The sequence below is a fragment of the Urocitellus parryii genome, chromosome 6 (assembly GCF_045843805.1).
Source record: "Urocitellus parryii isolate mUroPar1 chromosome 6, mUroPar1.hap1, whole genome shotgun sequence".
Classification (NCBI taxonomy): domain Eukaryota; kingdom Metazoa; phylum Chordata; class Mammalia; order Rodentia; family Sciuridae; genus Urocitellus; species Urocitellus parryii.
Genome location: NC_135536.1, coordinates 198,076,587 through 198,101,619, shown reverse-complemented (window position 1 = coordinate 198,101,619; position 25,033 = coordinate 198,076,587). Strand labels below are relative to the sequence as shown.

The following is a 25,033-nucleotide window of genomic DNA, read 5'->3' as shown; positions in this document are numbered from 1 at the left end:
CCCATTGCAGTGGGGCACCTGGGCACCTGGGGATGTCATTCTGGCTCACTGAACCCTGAGCTTCAGAGAAAGTGTCCCAAAACAGGTGAAAAGGGCTTTGGCTCTGCCCAGCTTAGGTGCTGGGGAGGCTGGACTCTGGCTGGTGGGTGTGAGGCCAGCCCCCTGCCTTCAGCTGGCCTGGCCCCCTTGCAGGGAGTGGAACCCAGGCCATCACCATTCACAGCCGAGGCCCTGCACCATGGAGCCACTTCCCCAGCCCATTCACAACCGTCATGGAGAGGATGGGAATCAAGTAGGGGTGAAAAGGGGAGTTTAGACAAAACAGCTCAGTGAGGAGTCGGCACCCCTCGGCCGGCCCAGGTGAGGTGGCAGGAGAGTCTCACCACCACCAAAGCCCACAGCTGTCTGCCCAGGAGCCCTCCAGTGGGAGGGCTGGGGCACATCAGGAGGCGAGGGGAAGCTCAAAAGGGCCCGCCCTCCAGCAGAGTCCAGGACATCCTAGGGCACATCTTCAGAGACAGTCTCCTGGAAAGGGGAGGGAGCTGCAGACAGCAGGGGTTGGGAGTAGAGGCCTGGGGTAGCCCCACTCCAATCCCTGCATCTAGGAGCAAGAGGGTTCCTCCCCGGTTCAACTGGGAACGAGGGGGCATGGCAGCCCTTTCCTCGGGCTCTCCCTCCCCATCCCAGGCTCCTACCTGGCCCCCAGCCCAGCTCTGCCCCTTACCCCAGTTCCTAGCATGTAGCTAGACTCAGGAAGCACAGTTGGCCTTCACCTTGGGTGGAGAAATGACAGCCTAGTGTCCTTCCCCAAGCCCCTCCACTCAGGCACCCTCACAAACCCACCCCAACAATGCACAGATCTTTAGGGCCAGGCCAGCTGAGGGCAGAGGGCTGGCCTCACACCCACCAGCCAGAGTCCAGCCTCCCCAGCACTCAAGCTGGGCAGAGCCAAAGCCCTGTTCACCTATTTTGGGACACTTTCTCTGAAGCTCAGGGTTCAGTGAGCCAGAATGACCATCCCCAGATGCCCAGTGCTGGACACAGCCCTCTCCTCAATGTTGTTCCAGTGGGGCCTCTTATCACAACAGGCGCTGCAATTTCCCAACTGACTGGGGCCCCAACGGGCTGGACCGAGGTCCCTGGGCTCTGGAGATCAGAGGGGGCCTGTTGAAGACACTGATGCCTCACCTCTACACCAGAGCCTGGTTTCCCCTCCAGGTGGAGACCCCACTACTGAGCTAATGAGTCAGATGCAGAAAGCCTCTGCCCAGAATTAGCCATGGCCCTTCCACCCTTCTCTGGCCTAAAGGCAAGCCTGCGGCCGAGAGCCACTTGGGGAACCCTTCTCTCAGAGGCCCCACAAAAGCGCCTCACCAGCTAACTTAGGTGTCCTGGGCTCCTGGCTCAGGACAAAGCCAAGCTGTGGCGCAGGGCTGCCAAGGGAGGCTCATGGGCTCCACAGGTAGGGTGCAGCCAAGGGGGTCCTAGGAAGGCAGAGGGAGGTGTGGAGGGGCAGGGCTGGGCAGGGGCACTGCTGGACTGGGGCCTGGGGCATCAGTGCACCCCAACCAGGCAGACGTAAGACCTGCTCTAGACCTGCAGCACCCCAACTGTGGTCTCCCCACCCAAGGGGCTATGCGCAAGCCCTAGACTGACTACTGGGAAGGTCACCCAAGGCAGCTGAGGTGCCAGAGGTCTAGTGCCGGGGCTGGAGAGGCTGCATGCTCAGACAGGATCAGGGGACTGTGCTTCCACGGAGAGCTGTGCCACTGCTGCCTGGTGGGCACTGGCCTGGGCAAAGTGAGATGGCACCAGGCCAGGCCACTCTGCAGCTGGGCGTAGAAGAACCTGGAGAGGACCCTCAGGAAACCCGTCACAGGCCACCAAAGAGGACTGCAGCCCACACCACGAAGACTCAAAGTCAGACGAGTTTATTCAGAAAAGGCCTTGCTTGGCACCACACTGAGAAAAGGACCCTCCGGGACCCTGGAGGGTTTATTTACAAACACGGGGGCTCAGAGGAAGAGCAGGGAGAACGCAGTGAGGTAAGGAGGGTTCTGAAGGCTCGGGCCTTCCCTGAGGGCGGGGCCTCGGTCCATCCAGTGGCCACTGCAGTGACCACCAGGGAGAGGCCAGCACTGCTGGGCACTGAGAAGAGCCAGCAACAGGGCTCCTGGGACCCAGACTCGCCCTGCGGCAGGGCTGGGCAGGGCCAAGATGCCCGCAGGCTCCCCGTTCCTTAAGGCTTTCCGTTTTCAGGTTTGGCAGAAGGTTCGGTCCCGGCTGCCTCCCCCATCCCATCCACGGGGGTCCCTGTGGTGGCAGGCCCTGGGCCCTCTGGCGGGCTCCCACGGGCACTCTGCTCGGGCCCCTCCTGGCTTTCTGGTTCTCCCTCCACCTCGCCTCCACCCTCTTGGGCCCTGAAGCACTGAGATGGGGCGGGGGCAGGCATCTGGGTGCTGCTGCTGACCACTGCTTCGTCCCCAGCACCCTCCTCCACCTTCCTCCGCTTCCTCACCTCATCGGCCACCCTGGCCCCTGGAGGCTGGGGGCAGGGCTGCTCGGTCTCCCCCAGGTCCTGGCTGCCCTGGCTGAGGGCACACCCCTCCAGGTTCTGAGCTATTTTCTCCACCTCGGAGGGGCCTGGGGGGCCTGGCTCCCCTGAGGCCTGCTCCTTCCGGTTTGCCTCCAACTTCCTCTTCTTGCTCTCTTTGGGACTTGGGGGCTCAGCCTCATTCCCTTGGCCCCCCTCCAGGGTTTCCGCATCCTGGTGCTTCACACTCAGTGGCTGGGGAACCTCAGCTGACACCCTGTCCCCACCAGGGTCCCTCTCCTGCCCACAGGTCTGATCCTGGGTGCCAGCCTCCTGGAGGGAGTCCCCTGGGTCCTCGTCCCCCTCTGCCTGCCTGGGGGCTACCAGTGGCTGGAGTGTGGCCCGGGGCCTAAACCGCTGCAGCTTGTCACGAGGCCCCCAGACGAACTTGCAGCGAGGCTGGAAGTGCTCCCAGGCGAAGTGCACGAGCTCCCGGCGCTGGCGCCGGCAGCGCACAGCAAACAGGAAGTAGTCCAGGGCGCTCTGGCGCACGCCGGGCAGCTCGCAGCGCACCAGCGTCTCTTCCAGGAAGAAGCGTGCCAGTGGGGCCTGGTAGTGCTCCAGGCCCAGCTCGCCCAGAGACTTGAGGATGCGCGTGATGCGCAGGTTGTTGTGGCTGCGCCTGCGAGAGGGGAGGGGTGAGCGAGCTCAGCTGGCGCCTCCAGGAGGACTCACACCCATGGGGAGCGTCCACTGAGGGCAGTGCCTCCATCAGTGGACTCGTGGGGTGGGGGGGGCTGGCTGAGGGCAGAGGGGCCAACACCCCCAGCAAGGGGGATGGTGCCACTTACAGATTGTCCCTGACCCACTTCCCCACGGGGCTGACACCTCCCAGGCAAAGGAAGCCCTTCCTTTACGTCCTCACCACCTGACCGGGTGGGCACCATGCCTCCCCGCAGGCCCCTCACACCTGCCTGGAACCCAGTGTCCTGACCTGAGGCGCGCCCGCTCCTCACCAGTTCAGGTTCTGGAAGCGACTGTGGTAGTTCTGTGCTCGGCACACAGCACCCGTGTCCCGGTCTTTGAGCTGGATCCCGTAGAAGCCCAGCATTAGCTCATAGGCCCGGACGAGCCGCTCCCTGACCTCCTTGGAGCTTTTGAATGCCTGGAAAACACCCCCAAGGGAGCTCAGGAGGCCGTTCCCGGGCCTCTGTCGGGCTGTGTGGGATGGCCATGGACACCAGGCGGGCAGACGCCTCCTGGGTCATGACTCAGCCTTTTAAGGCAGAATGACAGCAGGCACATTAATGCAGCTCCTCCCTGTACAGAACCAGATTCCCAGAGCTGGGGGAAGGCTGCCTCCTCTCCGATCCTGCCCTGGCATCAAGGTGCTCCTCCTGCTCAGGCCCTTCCCCCAACTCCCTAGCAGACAGCGGACGGCCTGAGAGATTTCTAGATGCTGCAGGAGCCCATGCAGGAAGATGACCATTCTGGAAGACAGAGCGTGGGACCCCAGCGTGGGACGCAGGCTCTCTGGACCTCTGCATCTCCCAGCAGCCCTCCAGGTGGCATCCAGCACCTGGTATCAGATGTGACCTCTCTAGCAGGGGCATAGGAGCTCACCTGGACCTCCTTGAGTGTGAGGGGCTTGGCGTGCCAGTTCACTCCCGGTTCCCTCAGAGGAAACAGCCTGCGAAGACAGGGAGGGCGCAGGCCCTTTAATGACCAGGGCCAGACTTCCAAGGCCTCAGGCTCAAGCTTGCTGGGTGGCCTGGGGCAGTGTACTACCCTCTCTGGGCTTGCTGCTTAACTCTAGGAGGGTGGTGGCCTCCCGTAGTTCACAAAGCAAAGGGTCAAGGATAGAAAAGGAGGGTTTAGCATAGGTGAGTGTGACTGGCCAGAGCCCAGCAGGCATGCCTGGTGGCCTGCAGGCAATCCATGGAAGGCTGCCTTGTCCCCCTGCTCAGGCTGGGGCCAGGGCTCTCCTTCCCGCTTGCTCATCCTCCTTTGCTTCCCTTCACTTATGCCAGGAGCTCATCCCTGTGATGCACCTCATGCAGGAGGCCCCCTGGAGCTGCCCAGAAGGCTGACCTCAAGCAGAGGCACACTGCTCTTCAGGGCAGTCATGGCCTCCAAGAGCACCACACCTTCCTGCCCAAGCCTGACCCAGAGCCTCACCATGGCCCGAGTCAGGCACAGCCCAGCCCCACCTGCCCCTGGGGGCTCAGGCCTGGTGCCAAGGCTGCAGCCCCTGGCAGGTGAGCAGGCAGGCCATTTCCCACCCCACACCCCAGCTTGTGTGTACCCCCTCCTGTCTCCGGGGGCCACTGTGTTCCCAACCACAGAGGTGCTGAGACCTAAAGGGCCAACAGGCCGTGGACAGGCTGGAGTCTCCCTTTGTGGCACTGGCCCCTGCCGTGCCCGCTGATGCCCACCCGAGCGTGTGCAGGCCCCATCCTGCGGCGTGGATGTGGGCTTCTGGGAAGGACACTACTAAGTGCACACGAGAAGGCAGTAAGTGGCCCAGGACCCAGGCTCCCCTCCCCGTCCACCCTCCTGCTCCTCCTCCGCCCTCCCGGCTCACCACTGGATGTAGGAGTGATTGTCCTCGAGGAGATCATAGTTGTCCCTCCAGTTCTGAAGAATGTCTTCAATGAAACATCCTGGGAACCCCATGGGGCCAAGTCAGCAGTGGGGACAAAACCCGGACAGGGCTTAGGGACAGAGTGCTGCCCATTCAGGCCCCCAATTCTTTAAGACTGTCAAGGGCTCTGGGCTCAAGGTACTCAGCCGCTCTGCAGTGTGGAAGCCAGACCCTCAGTGTGACTGAGGACAAACTCAGCGGAGGCCTGGGAGGCCCCTCTGGGGAACCTGTGGTCCAGACTCAGATCCATTTCTGCCAAAGCGGTGTCTCACTCAAAGCCTGGCCTGTGAACCCTGGTACTCACTCTGTCCTCAAACAAAACCCCAGCAGAACCCAACCCCGGGGCACAGTCCAGAGCAGGTGGCCCGTGTCTGTGAGGCCAGACAGTAAACACCCCAGGCTGGGGGCCACATGGTCTCCACCTAAGCAGAGAGAAAGCAGCTGCATAACGAATGGGCACGGGTAGGTTCCAGTAAGACTCGATGACAAACTTAGATTTCAAGTCAACTGGACATCACAAAATATCACCCTACTTTTTATGACACCACGCAGAACAGTAACACCATCGGCTCGTTAGTCCACCCGTTGCCTCGAGCAGCTGCAGCAGAGACCATGTGGTGGGGAAGCCTCCAATGTTCCTCTTGGGCCCTTTACACAGCCCCCCAACCTGGACCCCTCTGGCCGCCTCCAGGGGGCTCTGTGGAGCTCTCTGAAAGCAGGGCAGCTGAGCGGGTGTGTACCATTTGGCAGGAAGCGGATCTCATTTTTGTAGAAACTCAGGTTGGGCATGTCACCGTTGCAGTCTCGTTCCACCAAATCCTGAAGGGCAGAGACAGAGGGCATGGCTGGGGCCTCATCAAAAATACGCTGCCTCTGAGGGCCCTCAGTCCAGTGCATCTGCAAACCTCCAGGCCTCCGGAGGCTGCCATGAGGCTGCATGAGGCCCTGAGCCCAGTCGGGGCTCCTCTGCAGGTGAGGAGAGGCTTGGAGGACAGGGCCTCCTCACCTCCCACTCATGTGGGCAGGAACTGAGGACAATGCTCCTACCCCCACCCCCAGGAAGGCTTCTAACACCCTCCCCGGAGCCCCCCACCAGACACACATTTGCATTAGGCCAGAACTGCTACCCAACTCTACAGCTGGGGTGCTGAGGCTCAGAGCGGGGGAAGCATGTTCCCCTCACACCAGGTCTGTGCTCTGGACAATGAGGGGCACAACCCAGAATCCAGGCCCAGGTTTCGAGCAAGACAGGGGACATTCTGTCTGACAGGTGCTAATGGGTTGTGTGTCTCCAGATGGGCCAGTGCACGGGTGCTACAGGGAACACAGGGGGCTGTGGGTACCTACCGGGTAGTGGTGCCGGTACCTGCGCATGTCCTGCATGGCTCTCCAGTTGCGGGATCCTGTTGTCCTGGACTGGGAAGAGATGGCATGGGATGAGCCTCCCCTAGGAGAAGCCCCAGGGAGCCCCCACTCTGGCAAGGCCATGTGGTCCGAGCCAGCTCTGGCGAGGTGGCTTGAAGGGGAGTGGTCACTTGTCACAGTTCTTTCCTCCAATCCCCCACCCTGGATTTCCGAGGGTTCCCAGTGGGTAGATGTGGACCCCGTGAAGTACCCCTCCCTGCAGAGTCAGACAGCTGGAGCTGAGGCCTGCTCCTATTCCTGCTCCCCTTGGGAGACTCTGGGCTTCCACCTCAGGGACGTGTATACTCCCACGGGCGGGGTGTGGCCACGATGCCTTCCTGTCCCCAAGCCACAGCTCCAACTCTTCCCCCAGGTTTACTGGCTCTCCTCACTCTTGCCTCAACCCACTGTACTTCCCCTTACATCGTGCTTTAAGTAGACATCAGGCTGTGTCCCCAGTGGCAGCCATCTTGCCACCTACAGCCCCAGGAGGGGACTCAGGCCCTCTGACCACATGTGAGAAATAAGCAACAAAGGCCTGTCCCCACTAACTCCACTCCTCCTTGGTCAGAGACCACAGAGAGGACAGGCCCTGTGCCTCCTGTCAGAAGGCTACTTTCAGCAAGATGTGGCCCTCTCAGCCTCACGCTCTGCACCACTTTTTCTGCATGCCACGCACCCAGGGGTCCAGGACAGATGGGAGGCAACTGGTCACAAGGATACTGGGAAACAGCCTTGACCCCACTGTGTTACGAGGTGGGAGCAGAGGGTGGGCTGTGCCCAGCTGGGCAGGATGAGGGCTGGTGCAACCCACAAGGCACAGGTTGTCCTGACCCTGGGAAACAACTGGCTCAAGGGATGGGGAAGCACTGAGAGGCGCAGGACGCCAGGTTCCCAAATATCGGCTCAGAGCTCATCACCCCCTGCCGCAACTTGATAGGACTCCAGCCAAGGTATGGCGTTGCAGCTGCTAATTTCCAACCAGGGCCAGCTGGTAAGGTTCTCTTGCCAGGGAAGGGCCAGTAGACAGAAACAGAAACTCCCAGGAGTTGGCCGCCCCTGTGCTTTCCCACTTCCTGCTGGTCAACAGGATGCACACAGCTCAGAGCAGGGCCAGCCTAGTCAGGGTTGAGGGGGCTCTGCAGGGGAAGGAAGGAAATGGTCCAGGCAGGAGGCAAAAGGGAAAAGATGGGAGATCATGGGCACCTCACAGGGCCAAGGTGCCGGAGCGCTGCTCAGGATGGCGGCCTGAGCCACACTCATGTCATCTCACATCAGAGCCGGTTGGTTGGCACACGGTCCCGAGACCCTGACCCCACCTCCTGCAGCACTTAGGCCCTGTGCAGGTGTGCTGAAGGCCAGAGGGTGCGGAAGGCTGCCAGGTAGTCCTGGGAGCCCTCCAGGTTCCGGGGCCACTGTCCCTGACCACTCCAGGGCACTGAGATAAACTGGAAACCAGGGCTCTCTGCCACGGGGAGAATCTGAAGCCCATTTTCTGGGCCCTCCACATCTGGAACCACAGCTGGAACGATGACGAGGCTCTGTACAGAACGGATAACCGCTGGCAACAAAAGTAGCCCCGGAGTCACAAGCACGGTGGCAACAAAAGTAACGAGTGGCTGACAGCCGCCTGGCCGCGGCGGGTCCCGAGGGCAGCTCCCGGGTCCGCGGTGCCCCAGCTCAGCCGAGGGCGAGCCGGGACGCTGCGCCCGCGGGGCCGACGGCGGGGAGCCCACCGCCCGGGCCAGAGGCCGGCGAGGCCGAGGGGCCAGAGGCGGGCGGTCAGGATCAGCCGCGGCCACCGGACGGGGCTGGCCTGCGCCCCAGGCGCCCCGAGGCACCCACCCACGCCGCCCCGGGCCGCTGCTCTGACGTCACCCACGCACGGCCCCCGCTCGAGCCGCGGCTCTGACATCACCACGCACCGCTCTGACGCCACCCACGCACCGGCCGACTCCGGGGGCGGCCCCGGCGGGGCGGCGGGGCCTGGGGTCCCCGGCTGCGGCGCGGCGGAGCGCGGCCCGGCCTCCCCGCCTCCCGCACCTGGAGCGCGCCGGCCCGCGGCCCCTCCGCGTCCTCGTCCTCGTCCCCCGCGTCCGCCTCGCCCGCCTCGCCCGCCTGGCCGTCCTCGCCGCCCTCCGCGTCCTCGTCCTCCTCCCAGGTGGAGTCGCAGTCCGGGTCGTCCATCCTGGGGCCGCGGGACCCGCTCGCGGCGGAAGCGAAAGTGAAAGCGGAGGAAGCGCGGGGGCGGGGCGGGGGCGGCCGCAGGCCCCGCCCGTGTGGCCCCGCCCGCGCCGCGCGCCGCGGAGCGTCCCTGCGGGGACAGCGACCCCCGGAGGAGGCTGCCGTTCCGGGAGCCCCTGCCCCCGGGTGTCCCCACGGAGGACGCCTGCCTCCGCGGAGGAAGAAGCCACCCGTGGAGATGTCTCCCAGATGATTGAACCCAGAGGATGCCCTTCGAGCAGCCACCATGTATTCCATCATGTCCACCCTGAAGGATGACCCCAGATGGGGAGATGTCCCCCAGAAGGACAACGCCCACCCCCAGAAGAGGCTTCAGGATGACCCCCTTTAGGTCTCACCTCCCTAGGGGACGCCTGACCCCAGAGAATCCCTCTCCTGAGACTATCCCTTCCCCCCAGAGAAGTCCCTCCAGAGGCTGTCCTCTGAAGGATGCCCTCTGGTCGGTGCTCCGTGCCCCGCCACCGGTCTGGAGTCCCTGTGATCCTGCTAGCTGTGGTCAGGCGAGGGGTGGGGGCGCTGGGCTCCGGAGGCTGCTGGCCGGTGCCTGCGCCCTCCACTGGCAGCACAGGACAGCCTAGTAATCTTCAGAGCCCTCACTCTGTCTGCAGGTGACACCTCAGGGAATGCCACATGATATTGGGAGTGACGTCCCAACGCTGTTGCCACCCGGTCAGTTGTGGGAAGTCACAGGTACCACACTTAGGTGGAGGGACCGTCCACACAGTCTTGAAAGCCAGGAGACAGAGGTTACTGGGGTCAGCCTAAGGATGGTGCAACCTAGGCTGACCCGAATAAAATGCCTCCTTAGGAATCTCTGGGGGGCCGCTGGTGGCTGGAGGTAGGTGTGCCTTTACACATTGGCAGTCCCAACTGCTGGGACTGGGGCCAGCTGACAGGACTTTGGTACCTGTGGGGGACAGGTGAGAGTGAGGAAGTGAATTCAGCCTTCCCATCTCAGTCATGAGCATTCTTATTAAGGACCTCTGGTGCTGGCCCCTAGTCCCTGCTGACCTTTATTAACCTGGGGACAATCTCTCCTGGCTGAGCATGTGTCCATGTGACACACTTCCTAAGAAGACAGTGCTGAACCTCGAAGCTACAGAGCTCTGGATATTTCTGCAGATTGTCTCACCGTGCAGCCAGGGCAGGGTTACTGTGGATGTGTGAGCAAGCAGCCCAGGGCTTCTGGTGGGGCGGACCCACTGCAGACTGGGAACATGGTCCTGCTTGTTATGTGATGTACAGCTGGGTTCTGTTATAACTCCAGGGTAGGCAGGGCAGTCTTTGGTGGGGCACTAATGGCTGCTGGTAAAGCTTTCAGGGTTTGATCTGGGACACCTGGATGAGCAGGCATGCCAAGCCAAGGGACAGTGTCCCACCGCTGCCTGCTGCCAGAGCAAGAACCTGGCTACAGAGCCATATGCCCAGAAAGAGTTGTTTTTAAGATATTGTGCAACTTCTCTTTTGCACACACAGCCACCATGAGTTGTCCTTTGGTTTTGTGTAGTTTGTGCAGAGCTCATCTTTAGAGAGCCATGAGATGGCATTGTGTCTTCCCTGAGCATCTTCTGCAGTCAGCTGTCACCCAGTGGGGCTCAGTTTTCCAGACGGCTTTGCTGCCCTTGGTGGTGCCCTTAGCTGAGCAGTGGCACATCTTCCTCTGTCATGCTGGAGAGGACATCTTTGCAAGTAGTGTTGTTTATGGCTCTGCCTTGCCGGAGTTTGAGGAACAGTGGAACTAACTGTGGCTTCCCTGTTGTCCCTGGACCAGTCTGGGAGAGGTGAGACCACACCCAGCCGAACAGTCCTTACTGACTCCCTGCACACTGATGACACCTGAGGGAACATCTGTCCTCTCCAGGAAAGGTGCCTGGAGGTCAGGCGTGCTTGGCACACAGTGTGTCTGCTGAGGTGTCCATCTTAGCATGGACAGGCTTTGCAAATGAGTGGATCACAGTGCAGTGAATTTGTGCTGTGAATTCCACCTGGTCATTCTTACATGCAGCAGGAGCTCCCGTGAGCTATAAGGGCTGAAGAACCAGGTAGGGCCACTGGGGCTGTGGGGTGACGCCTGCTCCTAAGGGGCAGCACGAGGCGGAGGCTGACCTGTTGACCAGGCTCTCCAGTGCATGAAGTCCTGAAGACGCAGCTTTAGGTGGGGCTTCTGACAGTGGTCCTTGCTGGAGAGGGGCCTCCTTCCTGGTCATCCCTCAGGGTGACTGTCTGCTTCCTTTTCCCATGCTAGTTCTGGACTCAAGAGAGCCAGGATCCAGCAACAGCACCAGCACAAATGGGCACTGAGTGAAGGTTGACCTGGAAGGAGAGAGCACATGGAGGTGGGTGGGCACTTGGGTGAAGAGAGACCTTACTCTTCCCTCTGTGGGGTTTGCGGTGTGTGGGGGTGCTCCTGAGGCTGGCCCTCAACTGTCTACAGTGCTGACCTCTGTCTTGACACTGCACAGGCCAAGGTCTTGAGTGTCAGGGTGAGCAAGGAGTCTACTGTGCTGGGACCTCATCTCAAATGGGGCAAAACTCCGTCCTTGGCTCCCACCCATGGGGCAGGATAGTATGGACAAGGGCATAGACCAGCCCAGGCTCTGCAGCTGGTCTAACCTGGGCATGTGGAAGGGAAGGCTGTGAGACCAGCTCGTTTGTCCCCACAAGATATTCTTTCTGTGCAAGGAAACTGGATCCAGTCATATTTTACAGGTACCCAACTGCCCCACCCAGAAGCGACTGGGTTTGGTGTGATCAACTTGGACTCCATGCTGCGCCTCTTGTCACCCAGGACACTGCAGATTGCTCAGCTTTACATTGGTATTGAGATGCTGAGGTGCATGTGTGTGTAGGCTGGTCTCCTACCACACCTCCTCATGCCCAATGGCTGGATTGTGCTTTGTGAAGAACACTCATTATCAGCAGTCTAAGGTCACACGCCAGAGAGCAGTTTGGCAGGTGCCAGAGCTGTATGTCTCTCTGGTTGTGACACATGTTCAACAAAGTAACCTCTCTGGACCGTTACTGTTTGTACATTGTATCAAGTTATGTTAACAAGTTGTTTAAGTGTGCTCTTCAGTTAGAAATCTTGGAAAAATAAAACTTCCTATTGCAAAAAAAGCTAACCCCTTTTGGTGATTGAAACCACACAACTCCAGGTTGATTTTTTGTGCTTTAATATTCTGTAGTCCAATGAAAGCATACTTCAACCAATACTGAGGCCACTGCCTCACCAGCCCAAAGGTTGTGTCTTCCCCTCAACTCCCTCATTTGGTCTTTTTGCAAGTTACTAGAATTACAAAAATAACCACTATAAATTCTCTGTATCTGGAATATAAAAACTGAGCAAAAAGTATCTCAGTAGTTGTTACCTAAAAACAAAACATCTCAGAAAAAATACAACACAGGTTTAACTTCTGCAGTATTCTTTCTCATATAAAACGCTAGTAAAATAGGCTTCTTAAAAATTAAATAGTGAAATACCAACCAAATTATATACATCGTTACAGTACAAGTGAATGAGAAAAACATCCAGTTCTTAGTCTCCCAGGTAGGGAGTGGAGCGCGTGGTGACCTGGGCCACATGCTCCTGATGCCTCCATGGGACAGCAGGGAAGTTTAGAAGGACAAGCAAGTGCAGAGCGAGTCCCCAGGGAAGGCTAGCACTATGGTCTTTCTGAGGACGGAGTGGGGGCTGTTTTATTGCTTGCTGATTCGCAGCCTTCTCCTGGCCCCTGCCCTTGCTCTCCTCCCTGCGACCTGGCAAGGGAGGAGCTGAGCCCAGAGAAGACAGACGTGGACTTGGCAGCTCAATGTCCAAGAGGGTTGGTCCTGGTCTTTTGGGTCCCCCAGGGACCCTGGCGATCTGACAACATGGCGGGAGCCTCCACAGCTTCCTGTAGATGGCCATGTTTGCCCAGGGACCCGAGGGCAGGCGGTAGGGCTTGCAGCTTGGACAACTCTGCTGCCGGGCTGTGGTGTCTATGTTCGGCGCCGCTTGGCAGCGCTGGGGCTGGAGGGGTTACTGTTAGCGGTCAGGACTTTGTCAGTGACCCGGCTGCGCTTCCGCTTGTCTGCCCCGTCTTTACACCCCAAGTCTGAGGAGCTCTTCTCTTTGTCTTTGCTGGATTTTTCTGTTGACTTCCCCAAGCTCCCTGAAGATGAAAAAACTGAGAAACAAAATCATTTGGCTGAAGACAGAATACCCAGAACCTCATTTCATCATCTTCTCAGTTAGGAAAATCAGAATCTACACACAGGACCCCTGACCCCAGCAGGCTTCCCCCTGGGTGGGGAGCCCCTTACGCGAGGCCTGAAGAGGGGCCTCCCGACAGAGAGCCTCGGGTGTCCCACGCTAGGCTTCCAGGCTCCGCCACGACGTCAGGAGAGGAGCAGCTGAGCCTGCGGCTCCTGCACTTTGCTTTGCTGCGGGGACGCTGTCAGGACTCCTCCTGCACTGAGATGACCCTCCGTCCTGCAGACTCTACAGCCACCTGACCGCGCCCTGCATGAGGGAGGCCTTTCGGGGAGGGCGATGGGGTGCTGTGCTCCAGCGGGTGCAGGGCAGGGTGGGGGGTTCCACACTTACCGTCGTCGGCCCCACTGTGGGGGTCCACGTCCTCCTTCATCTCCTCCTTCATCTCCTCTTCAATGACCACTTTTCCTGTGGAGGAGACAGCTGACCTTCACTGGAAACCCACGGTGGCGGCCAGCGCTGGGGACCGGTGGGCCAGGACTGCCCCGACTCTGGCTGCCCACACAGGCGGCAGCATCCGTCACACGGATGCCCTTGAACACTCACCCTCGCCCTGCCCCCCAGGCCCCCAGACCTCCCCCATGCAGTGGAGGCAGAATTCCCCCTGAAGGCCCCTGACCTTCACGGTAACCGCCCACCCCTGGCCCAGGTCCCACCTTTTCTACTCCCAGATCAGACCTCTGTGGAGCCTCACCTTCTCGGACTTCCTGAATGATCTCTTCTGGAAGGACAAAGTTCCTCTCTGGATTCGGGAATGGAAGAATCTCCGACTCATGCTGACAGCAAATACGGCATTTTGTGTTTAAAAAAAGAAAAAACAAACAGAAAAACAGGTGTAATGTTCGCAGGTTGTAAAGACATACAGAAGCTGCTCGGGGGCACCAACAAGTGCCTCTAACTGCTGGGCCGAATGGGCAGATCTGTGGGTACTGACCCTTCCTTCCTTCCACCTGCAGAGCCTTCCATAATCTAGGCTTGGCAGACAGAAGAGGGAGGGACAGGAGGGCACAGACACCACAGACAGCCATGGGAAGGCAGAAGGGGGTCCATACCACTGGAGGGCCCCAAAGGAAGAGCAGTCCTGCCCAGACACACTGGGCAGCTTACCCTCATAAGAGTGACTGCACCATGGTGTACCAAGGCAGTTGACAGTCCCTGCCCACATGGTGCCAGTAGGAGGGCCATGTGCAAAGAAGCCCAAAGAGTAAGGCAAGTCAGGAAAGGTCCTCAAGCAGACTGGGCTTCCACCTGTCCTGCATGTCCCACATACCAGAGGGGACAGGGACCTGAGAATACAAGACAATGGAACCAAGGGAAGGCTGGGTTGGCAGGAAGGTCCCTGGATGGGAGGGGATTAGGAGAGGGGCTTCCACTGGCAGCCCAGGTGCTGCGTGAAGTCAGGTGGTCAGTCTAAGTTTATGCATCAATGTGTGGTGTGCCAGACAAGGGGACAGATCCGTATTTTACAGTCCTGCCTGGCCTTAGAGGCCATTGTAGAAGACAAGGGCAGCTGTCCTGGGGGTAAATGGAAGTTCCCTGAGGACCTGGAAGGCCACTGTGCCTCCTAAGCAAGCACCTGTGCCAATCTCAGCCCAGAGCTTTGTCTTCCCTAGATGGGCATGATGCTGCACTCATCTCTGCACCTGGGCAGGAAACATCTGGGGAGCAGGTGCTCCAAGAAACCCCACAACTGAGATCCTAGGGAGTCCAGATAGAGCGGGCCCCTGATTCTGCAGGTGGTGACCAGGGACTCACACCTGACTTGACATGCTCATTGTGCAGACAGGAGTGAGGCTGCGGCAGGGAGGACCTCACTGATGGCTGCATCTGGGCTACAGGTGCTGGTCACTACAGGTGCTGCTGCAAACTCCCTACCAGGCTCAGAATGCCTTTAGTGTGAGATGCCACTGGCAGCCACCACCCAGGTTTTCAGGGCATCCCTACTGGCTCCCTACAGCTACAGAAAGTGGGGCACTTAGGACTCACCCAAGGTCAACAGGCAGCATTCTCTGCTTTGACAGTGTGTACCCCAGTCTTGCAAGGACCAGTAGGGCTGAGTCCAGCCCAGAGGCTCAGATCTCCTTCTACCAGCACTGCTCTCCTGGCCCCCGGACCTCAACGCACCTCACACTCCAAGCATACTCACCTTTGACTTCCTGATCCCACCCACTCCTGCTGCCGCAGGGCTCTGACAGCTGCCTTTCCTCTGCCAAGAACACTCACCTGTCTATTGGCCACCCTGGTTATTCAACAAACCCACCTGCCCGTCAGACACTGCCAGCTCTGGGCTCCATAAGGATGGGGCTCTCTGTGCCACCATGTTCACCTTATGTGACTCAGTAAGTTCACCTCCCACCTTAAGCACTTTTGGGACTCCCAGAGACTGACAACAGCAAGGGGCCCATGCCTTGGTACCCTAAGTGGCACCCTGTGGGGAAAGCCCCTGCTTCTCAGGTCCCCAGTTAGTCCCTGGAAACTTGCGCTGACTGCCCAAGCTCAAGTAAGTTCCCTGAAAAGGGAACCAATTGCCACGACTAGACTGTGCTTCTCATGAGCCTCATCTGTGGGACCACCTCTGCTGCTCTGCTCAGCAGACACTAGGAGGTCAGCAATGGGCACTCCCCAACCCACTGGGCCTGGCCTCCAGGGAACACAGTGTGGGCTTCTTGTCTCCCCACCCCATGAGGGAGTGGGGTCCAGCTCACCAGTGCCTGCATGTCGTACATGGTACTCAGATGGTCCCAGATGACCTTGGATGGGACTTGCCGCCCAATATTCTGGCTGAACTTATCCCGGATACAGATCATGTGGAAGTGTCGGTTTACCCCTGTGGGAGGAGAAGCAGGACAGTAGGTAAAGGGGAAGGGGAGAAAGTGCTGTTCTGGAGAATGACAGGGCAATGGGGGCTGGAGCCGGGAGGGTGGCAGTGGGGAGGGTGAGTGGTAGAAAGGGTCAGGGGTGAGTGGAGGTGATGTAGGAGGGCAGCAGTGCCCAAGGGGAAGGGCAGGGGTGTTGCAGGGGTAGGGGTGTGGCAAGGAAAGGGATATTAAGGTGGGGGGGAATTGTGGGCACTGGGGTTTGACAGAGGTGAGAGGTGTCCCTGGCAGCCAGAGTGTGTGTATGAGCCAGAATGTGCCAGGAGTGGTGGTGGAGGGGTGGTCTGAGAACAGCCCAATATCTGGGGCAGGGAGAACCTGTGTGGTGTCCCTGCAAGAAGTCCTTGGGAATAGGGGTGACCAGGGGCTGGGTGCCAGGGACAAGACTATCTCGGTGTAGTAGCGTCCAGGGGCAGGGGTGTCCCCGGAGAAGCAGAGTCCAGGGTGTCTCCGGAGTGCAGGGGCAAGGGTGTCCCAAGGGCAGCGGGATCTGAGGACAGAAGTGTCTCTGGGGCAGCAGGATCCAGGGGCAGGGGAGGGTTCAGGGGTAAGAGTGTCCCGGGGCAGCGGGGTCCAGGGGCAGGGGGGTGTCCCGGGGCATCGGGGTCTAGGGCAAGGATGTCCCTCGGGCGGGGGGATCTAAGGGCAGGGGTGTCTCTGGAGCGGCGGGATCCAGGGGCAGGGGTGCCCTGGGCGGCGGGTTCAGGGGCAGGGGTGTCCCGGGACAGATGTGTCCAGGGGCAGGGGTGTCCCGGGCGGCGAGTTCATGCCCAGGGGCAGGAGAGTCCCAGGGGCAGCGGGGTGCAGGGCAGGGCGTCCCGGGCAGCGGTCCGGCGCGCGGTCGCAGGCCCCGCCCCGCCCGACGGTTGCGGCCGCCCCGCCCCGCCCCCCCCACGCGGGTCCGCGCCCGGCGCTCACCGACGGGCTTGTGGCCCAGCATGGCGTGGAAGAGGCACACCTCCACCTCGGGGCTCCACACCACCGTCTCCTCGGCCGGGCTGGTGGCCGCCTCCCCGGGGCCCTTGTCGCCCGGGGCGCCCCCGCCGCCCACCTCGGCCTCCCCCATGGCCGCCGGGAGCGACCAGCGCCCGGCGCGAGCAGGCGCGGCCGCGGGCTCCGCGCAGGCGCACTCGAAGGCGGGCGGGTACGCGCCAGGCGGGCGCGCGCGCCGCGTCGGCGCAGGCGCAAAGAAGTCCTGGCTTCCGGCGCATGCCCGCGGCGCCCCCTGGCGGCCGACTCTTCCCTGCCGCACTCTGCTTGGCTCTGCGGGTTGCAGGGGGCTGGTGCAGGGCACTTAAAAAACGTTATTTTTAAAAGCGCGATAAGATAAAGAACACGGCATCAAACTAGAAAAATGAAAGAAAACTTGTGTGTCAAAGAACACTACCAAAAAGCGAAAAGATGACCCACGGGGTGGGAGAAAATATTTGCAAATCGTATATCTGATAAGGAACTTGTATCCATAATGCATAACTCTTACAATTAATATGAACACAACAATTAATCCGACTAAAATAGTCAATACACTTGACTGGACATTTCTCCAAAGAAGACATATAGATGGACAATGAGCACATGAAAAGATGGTTGGCGCCACTGGTTATTAGGAAAATGCAAATCAAAACTACATACTTGGGCATTTATAAACACACATGGATGAATGTACAATTATAATGCACCAGTAAAAAAGTGACGTGCCCTTTCACATCCTCCTGGGTGACTAGAATAAGAAAGCCTGATGAGATCAGCGCTGGGGAGGATGTGGAGAAATCGGGGACCTGCAGGCATCCTCGGTGAGACTGAATCACAGGGTAGCTGTCTTTGAAAACAGGCAGTTCTTCAAAGGACTGAACGTTGTCACCATAAGACCCAGCAGCTCACTGTTGGTCCCTACCAGAGGTAAATGAGAACATGCATCTACCAAAGGCTGCCACAGGAATGTTCCAGAGCTACCCATAATGGCAGGAAGACAGAAGCAGTCTAACCTCTGATGATGCCTGATGAATGGATCAAGGGTGGTAAATCCATACCGTGGAGTCGTAGTAAGGAGTGGAGCATTGACACACTATAACATGGGTGAGTCTTGAATGCACTGTGCTGAGTCAAAGAATCCAGACACAACTGGGTGTGGTGGCATAGGCCTCAGCAACTCAGCCAGGCCCTAAGCAACTTAGTGAGACCCTGTCTCAAAATAAAGGGGGTGGGGGCTGGGGACTTGGTTCATTTAACCACTGAACCAAGTGCCCCTGAGTTCAATCCTGGTTTAAAAAAACAAAAAAATCCAGACACACAAACACAGGGCACTTGGGGGAGGTGACCATGGGCAGTGATTGCTCGTGGATATTGGGTTTCTTTTTCTTTCAAATATTTTTTTTTAGTTGTAGTTGGACACAATACCTTTATTTTATGTATTTATTTTATGTGGTGCTGAGGATGGAACCCAGAGTCTTGCACATGCTAGGCGAGTGCTCTGCCGCTGAGCCCCAGCCCTATGTTGGGTTTCTTTTTAAGGGGATGAAAATGCTGTCAAATTAGGTTGTGTCCAGGGCTGCACAGCCTGAGTGAAACCCACCTTAAATGTACACCTTAAATGGTGAACTGCAAGGCCTGTAAATTAAACCTCAATAAAGCTGCTAACACAGGCATGCACACACACCAGGCAACCGACAATTCCTGCGGGAGTGGGGCTCTGACTGGCTGTGACTGTGGGCTGGACCAGGGGGAAGGCCCTCCTGGGCTCTGCCGGCCTTTACTGCCTACCTACCCCCTACACCCGCAGTTGGGGTTCTTGGGGGATGAAGCAGTGGTCAACTCCAGCCCTAGTCTGGAGTTTCTTAGGTGTCCAATTGCAGGCCTGGGCCATTGGCCAGGTGGAGCGGGGCCTGGGCCGAGTTGGGGTGCAATCTGGGTGGGGCTGAAGCTAGGCAGGGTCTGAATCCCGGTGGCACTGAGATTGGGTGGAGCCTGGGCGGGGCGCTCCAGGCCGAGTGACCTCCATAGTCCTCGGCGGGCACTAAGGCACTCATGTCCTCCTCTGTGCAGTGAGGTCCACAGCGGTCCAGTGCGGGGGGCGAGGCTGTATTGATGAAGTTGTTCCCTTGCCCTGGGCCTGGGCTGTGGTAGTCTGGGGTCTGGTCTCCTTGCAACCAGGCTCAACCAACTTCAGCGAATGCTGTCCTGGAGTCCAGTGGCTCAGAGCTGGTCAACTGTGTGGGGCCTGGGCCTCAGTTTCCCACCTGTGAAGGGGGGTACTGGTGAGGCTGATCCTCACAATCTTTGGCAGAGATGTGGTCCAGTGAGGCTTTGTGAGTGACAGTGTCCTGTGGAGTGGCAGTGTGGCTGGGCCTTCTACCCCTGGCAGGGCCTGGGCTGGCCTCTGCCTGGTGGGCATGTGGGACTTGTCTCAGCTGGGGTCTGCAAGGTGGGGTGAAGCACAGCCCACAACCACTCTGGGTCCAGAGGTTGCAGCCCTTCCCATTATCACCTCCTTGCTGTTCCCTGGGCACCTGGGGCCCCTCCTCTGACCAGGTTAGGCTCTGTGGGCACCTGGAATCTTCCGACAGGCGAGACTCTCCTTCAATCTGGAGAGCTCCCTTTGATGCGCCCTTCTCCACCACCCTGCCTGGCAGTCCCTGGGGCTGGGCAGGGCCTCTCCAGGCTCTCTGTACCTGCTGTGTGAATGTCACACTGACCTGCAGGCCCCACACTGTCCACTGCAGACAGGTCCTGGAAGGTGTCTGGCAGCCAGGCTTGATGCGGTTGGGGGATTTGGACAGTCTGGGCAAGGGGAAGTCTCCTCCTCAGCTTCTTTACTTGAAGCTACACCAGGTACATGTAGAACATACTGCACGCCCGTCTCAGGAAGGGGCAGAACACTGTGGTCAGCTGCTTGGACTCTGCCCACTGGTCTGAGTTGACTGACCTCCTGTTTTCACACATATGTGAGCCCAGCTGGGGCCCGATGCATGCAGAATCGAGAACTCTTGAGTCCAAGAGGAGGCTGTGCCTGTGGGCATCCCAGGTCCACAGAGGCTGCTGTTGGGCAGACCCTGGAACAGCACCTGCCTGTGATTGTGTCTGTGACCCTGCATCCTGGGAGCCTCTGTTTCAGGGCATCTTTCAGGGTTAGTAGCTTCAAATAAGGTGGGGGATTGGGCTGGGGCCATAACTCAGTTGGTTAAGAGCTTTCCTCGCATGCACAGGTCCTGGGTTCAATCCCCAGCACCACCACAACAAAACAACAACAAATAAGATGGGGGATAAAGCTTATAATATGGAGTGCCACGGGCCAGAAGAGAGCAGTGTATGGGCCCTGTGTCTATGTGGATCTGAGTGGACCCCGAGATCCTGCTGGAGGAAAGCCCTCTGGGCCGGTAAGTGGAGAGCAGGAGGACACACCCCTCTTTTCCTTTCCCCCAACTGTTCAGGCAAGCAGAGGCCATTGTCCAGGGATGGAAGTGGGGTTGGCTAGGCAAGAGTCATTTGGTTGTTTATTGAGCACCTACTGTGTGCCTGGGCCAGGGCTCTCTTTCTTCAGAGAGACCATGGGTTGCAGGGGAAGCTCACCCTGAGCACAGGTGGTTCTCAGCACACAAAGGCACCTGTTCTAGGCAGGTCTGGCACCACCAGCTTCCTTGGGCACCTGGAAGGCTTGGGTACTGGTAGTGTTACTAGTTCTTTCAGTGATGGAATGTAGGTGGGAAGGCCTGAGGGGTGGGACACAGGTGGGCCAAGGAAGTGGTCTGAGCAGGAAGGACTTCATTATCACTCCTTTGTGATGGGCTATCTTCAAATCTGCTGGGGGCTATTCATTAATACTTCTTCCAGGTGGACTTTGGCCTAGGGCCTCTTCAGGACTTCATTAACATTCCATGAGTTGTCCTGTTTTCCCTGAGTCATTCCCAGCATGGCCTCCATTTTAGATTTCACTCGGTATTTGACCCGATTTACCTAACTACACTGGCTACCTAACTTTAAATCTGGCTTCAGTAGGGGCCAGCTTAGACCAGAGAGCTTTCCCAGTTCTGAGCCAATTAGACCTCCAGAGCTCTTGGGGAACCCTGCAAGGGATGGGGGTGATGGGCAAGGGCTTTCTCCAATTAAAAAAAATGTTAAGCTAGGCGCAGTGACACGTGTCTGTAATCCCAGCGGCTTGGGAGGCTGAGGCAGGAGGATCACGAGTTCAAAGCCAGCCTCAGCAACAGCGAGGAGCTAAGCAACTCAGTGAGACCCTGTCTCTAAATAAAATATAAAATAGGGCTGGGGGATGTGGCTCAGTGGTGGAGTGCCCCTGAGTTCAATCCCCAGTACCATGTCCTCGTCATGGTGATGGGGTAACTGGGGTGCCACAATCTTAGGGCCTAATGCCATGGCCCCGTGGGGAGCAGAAGTGCCATGCACACAGCAAAGCCTGGTGGCTGCAACCTGTGTGTGACGCGCGGGAGCATCAGGTGGGTCTGTCGCGTGGGACGCCAGGGGAGGCCTCTTTGAAGGAGGTCGACATCAGGTGCTGGTGGGCAGTCTGCACACCTGTGAGGTGAGCAGCAGGCACATCAGCCTGGGAGCAAGGAGCAGAGAGAATCCAAAGACACGGGAGACAGAGGTGTTGGAGAAGAAGCCCTCTATCTAGCCAGCCTGCTCGGGTTCTCTCTCTGTACCATGTGAGTTCAGAGAGAACACCAGGCACACGCCTGCAATCCCAGTGGCCTGAGAGGCAGAGAGGGGAGGCCAGCCTCAGCAACTCAGGGAGACCCTGTCTCAAAATAAAAAATAAAAAGGGGCTGGGGATGTGGCTCAGTGATAAAGTGCTCCTGGGTTCAATCCTTAGTAAACCTGGCCCCCCACAAAAGAGAGAAAGCAGTAGTGTTCCCGGGGCTGCAGCAACAGATGGGACAACGCAGAACCCTCTCCTGTGCATCCTTGGCATGAGGGGATGTGTTAGTTCCGGGGATTGAACTCAGGCACTTGGCCACCGAGCCACACCCCCAGCTCTATTTTGTACTTTGTTTTTAGAGACAGGGTCTCACTGAGTTGCTTAGCACCTCGCTTTTGCTGAGACTGGCTTTGAACTTGTGGTCCTCCTGCCTCAGCCTCCCAACTGCTGGGATTACAGGCGTGCACCACTGTGCCTGGCTATGAGGTGGTTTGGGGACCACAAAAGTGAGATGCCTATTCAGAAAACTGGACAAGAACCTCTGATGGGTGGCCTCGTCCTGATCCGGGTCCATCATCTTTCCCAGCAGACAGGAGGGGCTGTCACCTAATCAACACGTCTTCACTCCTACCTCCTTTCTTCTTTTGGTTTTGGTACTGGGGATTGGACCCAGGGGTGCTTAACCACTGAGCCACATTCCAAGCCCCCCCCCCACCCTTTTCAGTTTTATTTAGAGACAGGGCCTCATTAAGTTGCTGAGGCTGGCTTTGAACTCTCGATCCTCCTGCCTCAGCCTCCTGAGCCACTGGAATTACAGCCATGTCAGACCATGCCCAGCTCCGCTTTCTTCTTGTTTAGGAAAAATTCATGTGATTAAGGTTCCAATATAGTTATTTGTTTTCTCCAAAGAAGCCTGTGGTCTGAAGAAATTAAATGTTGGTCTTCAGAGGACCTACTGGCCCTAGGACCCCAGCATGGAGCATGCCCAGCCTCAGCCCAGGCCTGCAGCTGCACATCAAGCCTGTAGGGGGCGCTTACCACCCACTGCTTGGCCCAAATCACCATCCCGTCTCTGAAAGTTGCAGGCAGAAGCCCAGTCAGGGCACAGCCATCCGGGGATTTGGGGGCCCTGTCCTATGCAGCCTGTCTTCCCAGGGCCATTCTCATCATTTAAAAGAGAAAACCCATGGCTGGGCACGGTGGTGCCTGTCTGTAATCCCAGCTTCTCAGGAGGCTGAGGCTGGGCGCTTGGCAAGTTGAGGCCAGCCTGGGCAAAGTAGTGAGACCCTGTCTTAAAATAAAAAAGGCTGGGGGTGCAGCTCAGTGGGGGGAGCTTCCCCAGCGTGGGTTGGCCCCGGAGTCCGTCCCCAGGACTGGAAGCCAAACACACGAGGGGACAGCCCAGGCCTTTGGCGAAGGCCTGCGAGCGCTTGCTGGGGCTGTGTTTTGGGCAGGCCCAGTGGCCGCCCGGGGTCTCTGCCCAGCCACTCCCAGCACCCTCCTGAGTTGCCTGGGCAGGGTGGGCAGCGCGGGCCCAGCTGTTTTTGTTGTCTTGCTCTTTGGGCCTTGGGGGAGAGCAAGGCTTGTGTTTCCTGACGGCCATCCCAGGTGTGGCCCAAGTTCTCTGTCACAGCCCTCTGACCAGGAGAGCCAGGCTCTGCTGGGAGGTCTCATCTGTGTCCAGTGCCCAGCTGCAGCCCTGACGGCAGGCCGTGCGTCTGGGAGTGGAAGAAGGCCTCTGCTCCCTCTGGGCCCGTGGTTGCGTCCTCTGGGCCTCACAGAAGGCCTCGGTCTCACGCTTCCTGTCCCAGCAGGCGGGGACCTGAGCCCAGGAGTGCTGCGTCATTGGTGGCTGAACCGCTGGGGAGCCAGGTGCTCCCTCTGCCCCAGGACCCCAGAGCAGCAGCCCCTCTCCTCTCTGGAAGTGGTGAGTCCAGGGACAGCCCTCACCCTTCCCAGACCAGGAATGACTGACTGGTCCTCTTTCCCAGGGCCCCTGGGAAGCCCTGACTGTTTCCTTGGACCCAGGGGCATCGGGAACTGAGGGCAGTGAAAAGAGGGCAGTGAAAAGAGGGCCGAGGGCTGGGACCCACTCTGGGGGCTGCTGCAGGAGACAGCGGCTGCAGCTTGACAGGGACAGCGCTGGGCCCTGAGCTCAGAGCCAGCATTGCTGACTCCCTGTCCTGCAACACCTCTGGGGATACAGCAGAAGATGGCTGCAGACGGCCGGTGTCCCTGCTGCGTGTCTAGTGTGAGTCTCGGCTCCTGGGTCCCTTAAGACCTTGGCACAAGCACAACTCTGAAAGCGGGACAGGGACAGCACTGTCACAGAACCCCCTGGCTGTGCCCGGGCAGCTCACCATTTCAGGCTTGACCCAGCTCTGAGGGGACCGAGAAGGGCCAGATGTGTTGGAAAAGGTCCTGCTGATGCAGCTTCCAGAGGCCAGCTCTGCCTTGTCCCTGCACACGCGGTGGAAGGTCAGTGTTCGTCTAAAAAGTCACTCTGAAGTAAAAGTTCCTTGTGCCCCAGTCCTGCCTGGAGGGCAGCTCTGCAGCAGCTGGGCTTTGGCTCTGGAGGGGGCAGATCGGGGTGGGGGCTGACTCGGTGGGTGCCAACTGCAGCCCAAGTGGGGGCAGAAAGGAGGAGACGGGAACCGTCGGCCGGCAGCCGGCCACCCTGCGGCAGAGGGTGGCATCTCCGAATGCGGAGATGGGAGAAAGGTATCTGAGCTTCCCGAGGGAGCAGGGTGATCACAGTCTCTGAGGGACCTGGGCAGCGGGACTTGCAGCCTGGACAGCAGCATCCATATCTGAAGAGCAGGGACCCGGAGGCAACAGGAACCAGGAGTGCCCGTCCTGCCACGACCAGGAGCCCGCTGTGCACGGGCATCTGGGCCAGTCAGCTGGCCAAAAGAGGCCACGGGGGAGCGAAAAAGCCAAAGGTAACAACAGGGTGCTGACCGTCTGTCGTGGGGCAGAGCTTGCCCAGAGTCCTGGATGTGGGTTTATGGATGGACTGGAATTTCCTGCCTGGTTTCTCAGACAAGGACGTGGTATTTAAGTGTCGTCGTTAGCATATCTGATCAGATTCACCCCCCAGGACAGAAAGGGAGCTTTGGATGTGTGGCTAAGAGAGTGCTGCGGCCGTCTGTCGTGGGGCAGAGCTTGCTGAGAGCTGTGCTCTGCCACAGCTGCCCGCCACAGCTGCCCCACGGCGCTGGCTCTCCGCCCACATCTCCAGGGCAGCCTTTGCCCAGCGTTGGTTAGGTGGTTCAGGCAGGGCACGTTTTGACCTGCCTGTGAGTGGGCGGGCTGCTGTCTACTGTTGGCTGGAGGGTCCCCCGCCTTCCTAGCTTGCCTCCCCAGTTTCTGGTCAGGTGGGTTTGCCGGCACGCAGAGCAGACCCTGAGGCTTCAGGGGTGGGGGA

At 58.9% G+C, this 25,033-nt stretch overlaps 2 protein-coding genes across 4 annotated transcripts; both read right to left on the bottom strand.

Moving 5' to 3' along the window:
- Window positions 1–1,915: 1,915 nt before the first annotated feature.
- Window positions 1,916–8,820, bottom strand: Ogfr (opioid growth factor receptor). Its single transcript, XM_026407845.2, has 7 exons — window positions 8,625–8,820; window positions 6,525–6,593; window positions 5,918–5,996; window positions 5,118–5,196; window positions 4,157–4,223; window positions 3,550–3,698; window positions 1,916–3,215 (listed from the first exon to the last, which is right to left on the bottom strand). The coding sequence occupies exons 1-7, from the start codon at window positions 8,766–8,768 to the stop codon at window positions 2,240–2,242; spliced, it is 1,563 nt and encodes a 520-aa protein (XP_026263630.1). The 5' UTR covers window positions 8,769–8,820; the 3' UTR covers window positions 1,916–2,239.
- Window positions 8,821–12,672: 3,852 nt separating this feature from the next.
- Mrgbp (MRG domain binding protein) lies at window positions 12,673–17,054 on the bottom strand. 3 transcript variants are annotated; one of them, XR_003302512.2, is made up of 6 exons: window positions 16,872–17,054; window positions 15,783–15,904; window positions 13,772–13,853; window positions 13,411–13,485; window positions 13,128–13,315; window positions 12,902–12,991 (listed from the first exon to the last, which is right to left on the bottom strand). XR_003302512.2 is itself a non-coding variant. In XM_026407857.2 (5 exons), the coding sequence occupies exons 1-5, from the start codon at window positions 17,017–17,019 to the stop codon at window positions 12,804–12,806; spliced, it is 615 nt and encodes a 204-aa protein (XP_026263642.1). In that variant the 5' UTR covers window positions 17,020–17,054; the 3' UTR covers window positions 12,673–12,803. The 3 variants fall into 3 exon arrangements, 1 of the variants encoding a protein (XP_026263642.1); XM_026407857.2 differs by lacking the exon at window positions 13,128–13,315 and having other exon boundaries at window positions 12,673–12,991; XR_003302511.2 differs by having other exon boundaries at window positions 13,128–13,485.
- Between the last annotated feature and the right edge of the window lie 7,979 nt (window positions 17,055–25,033).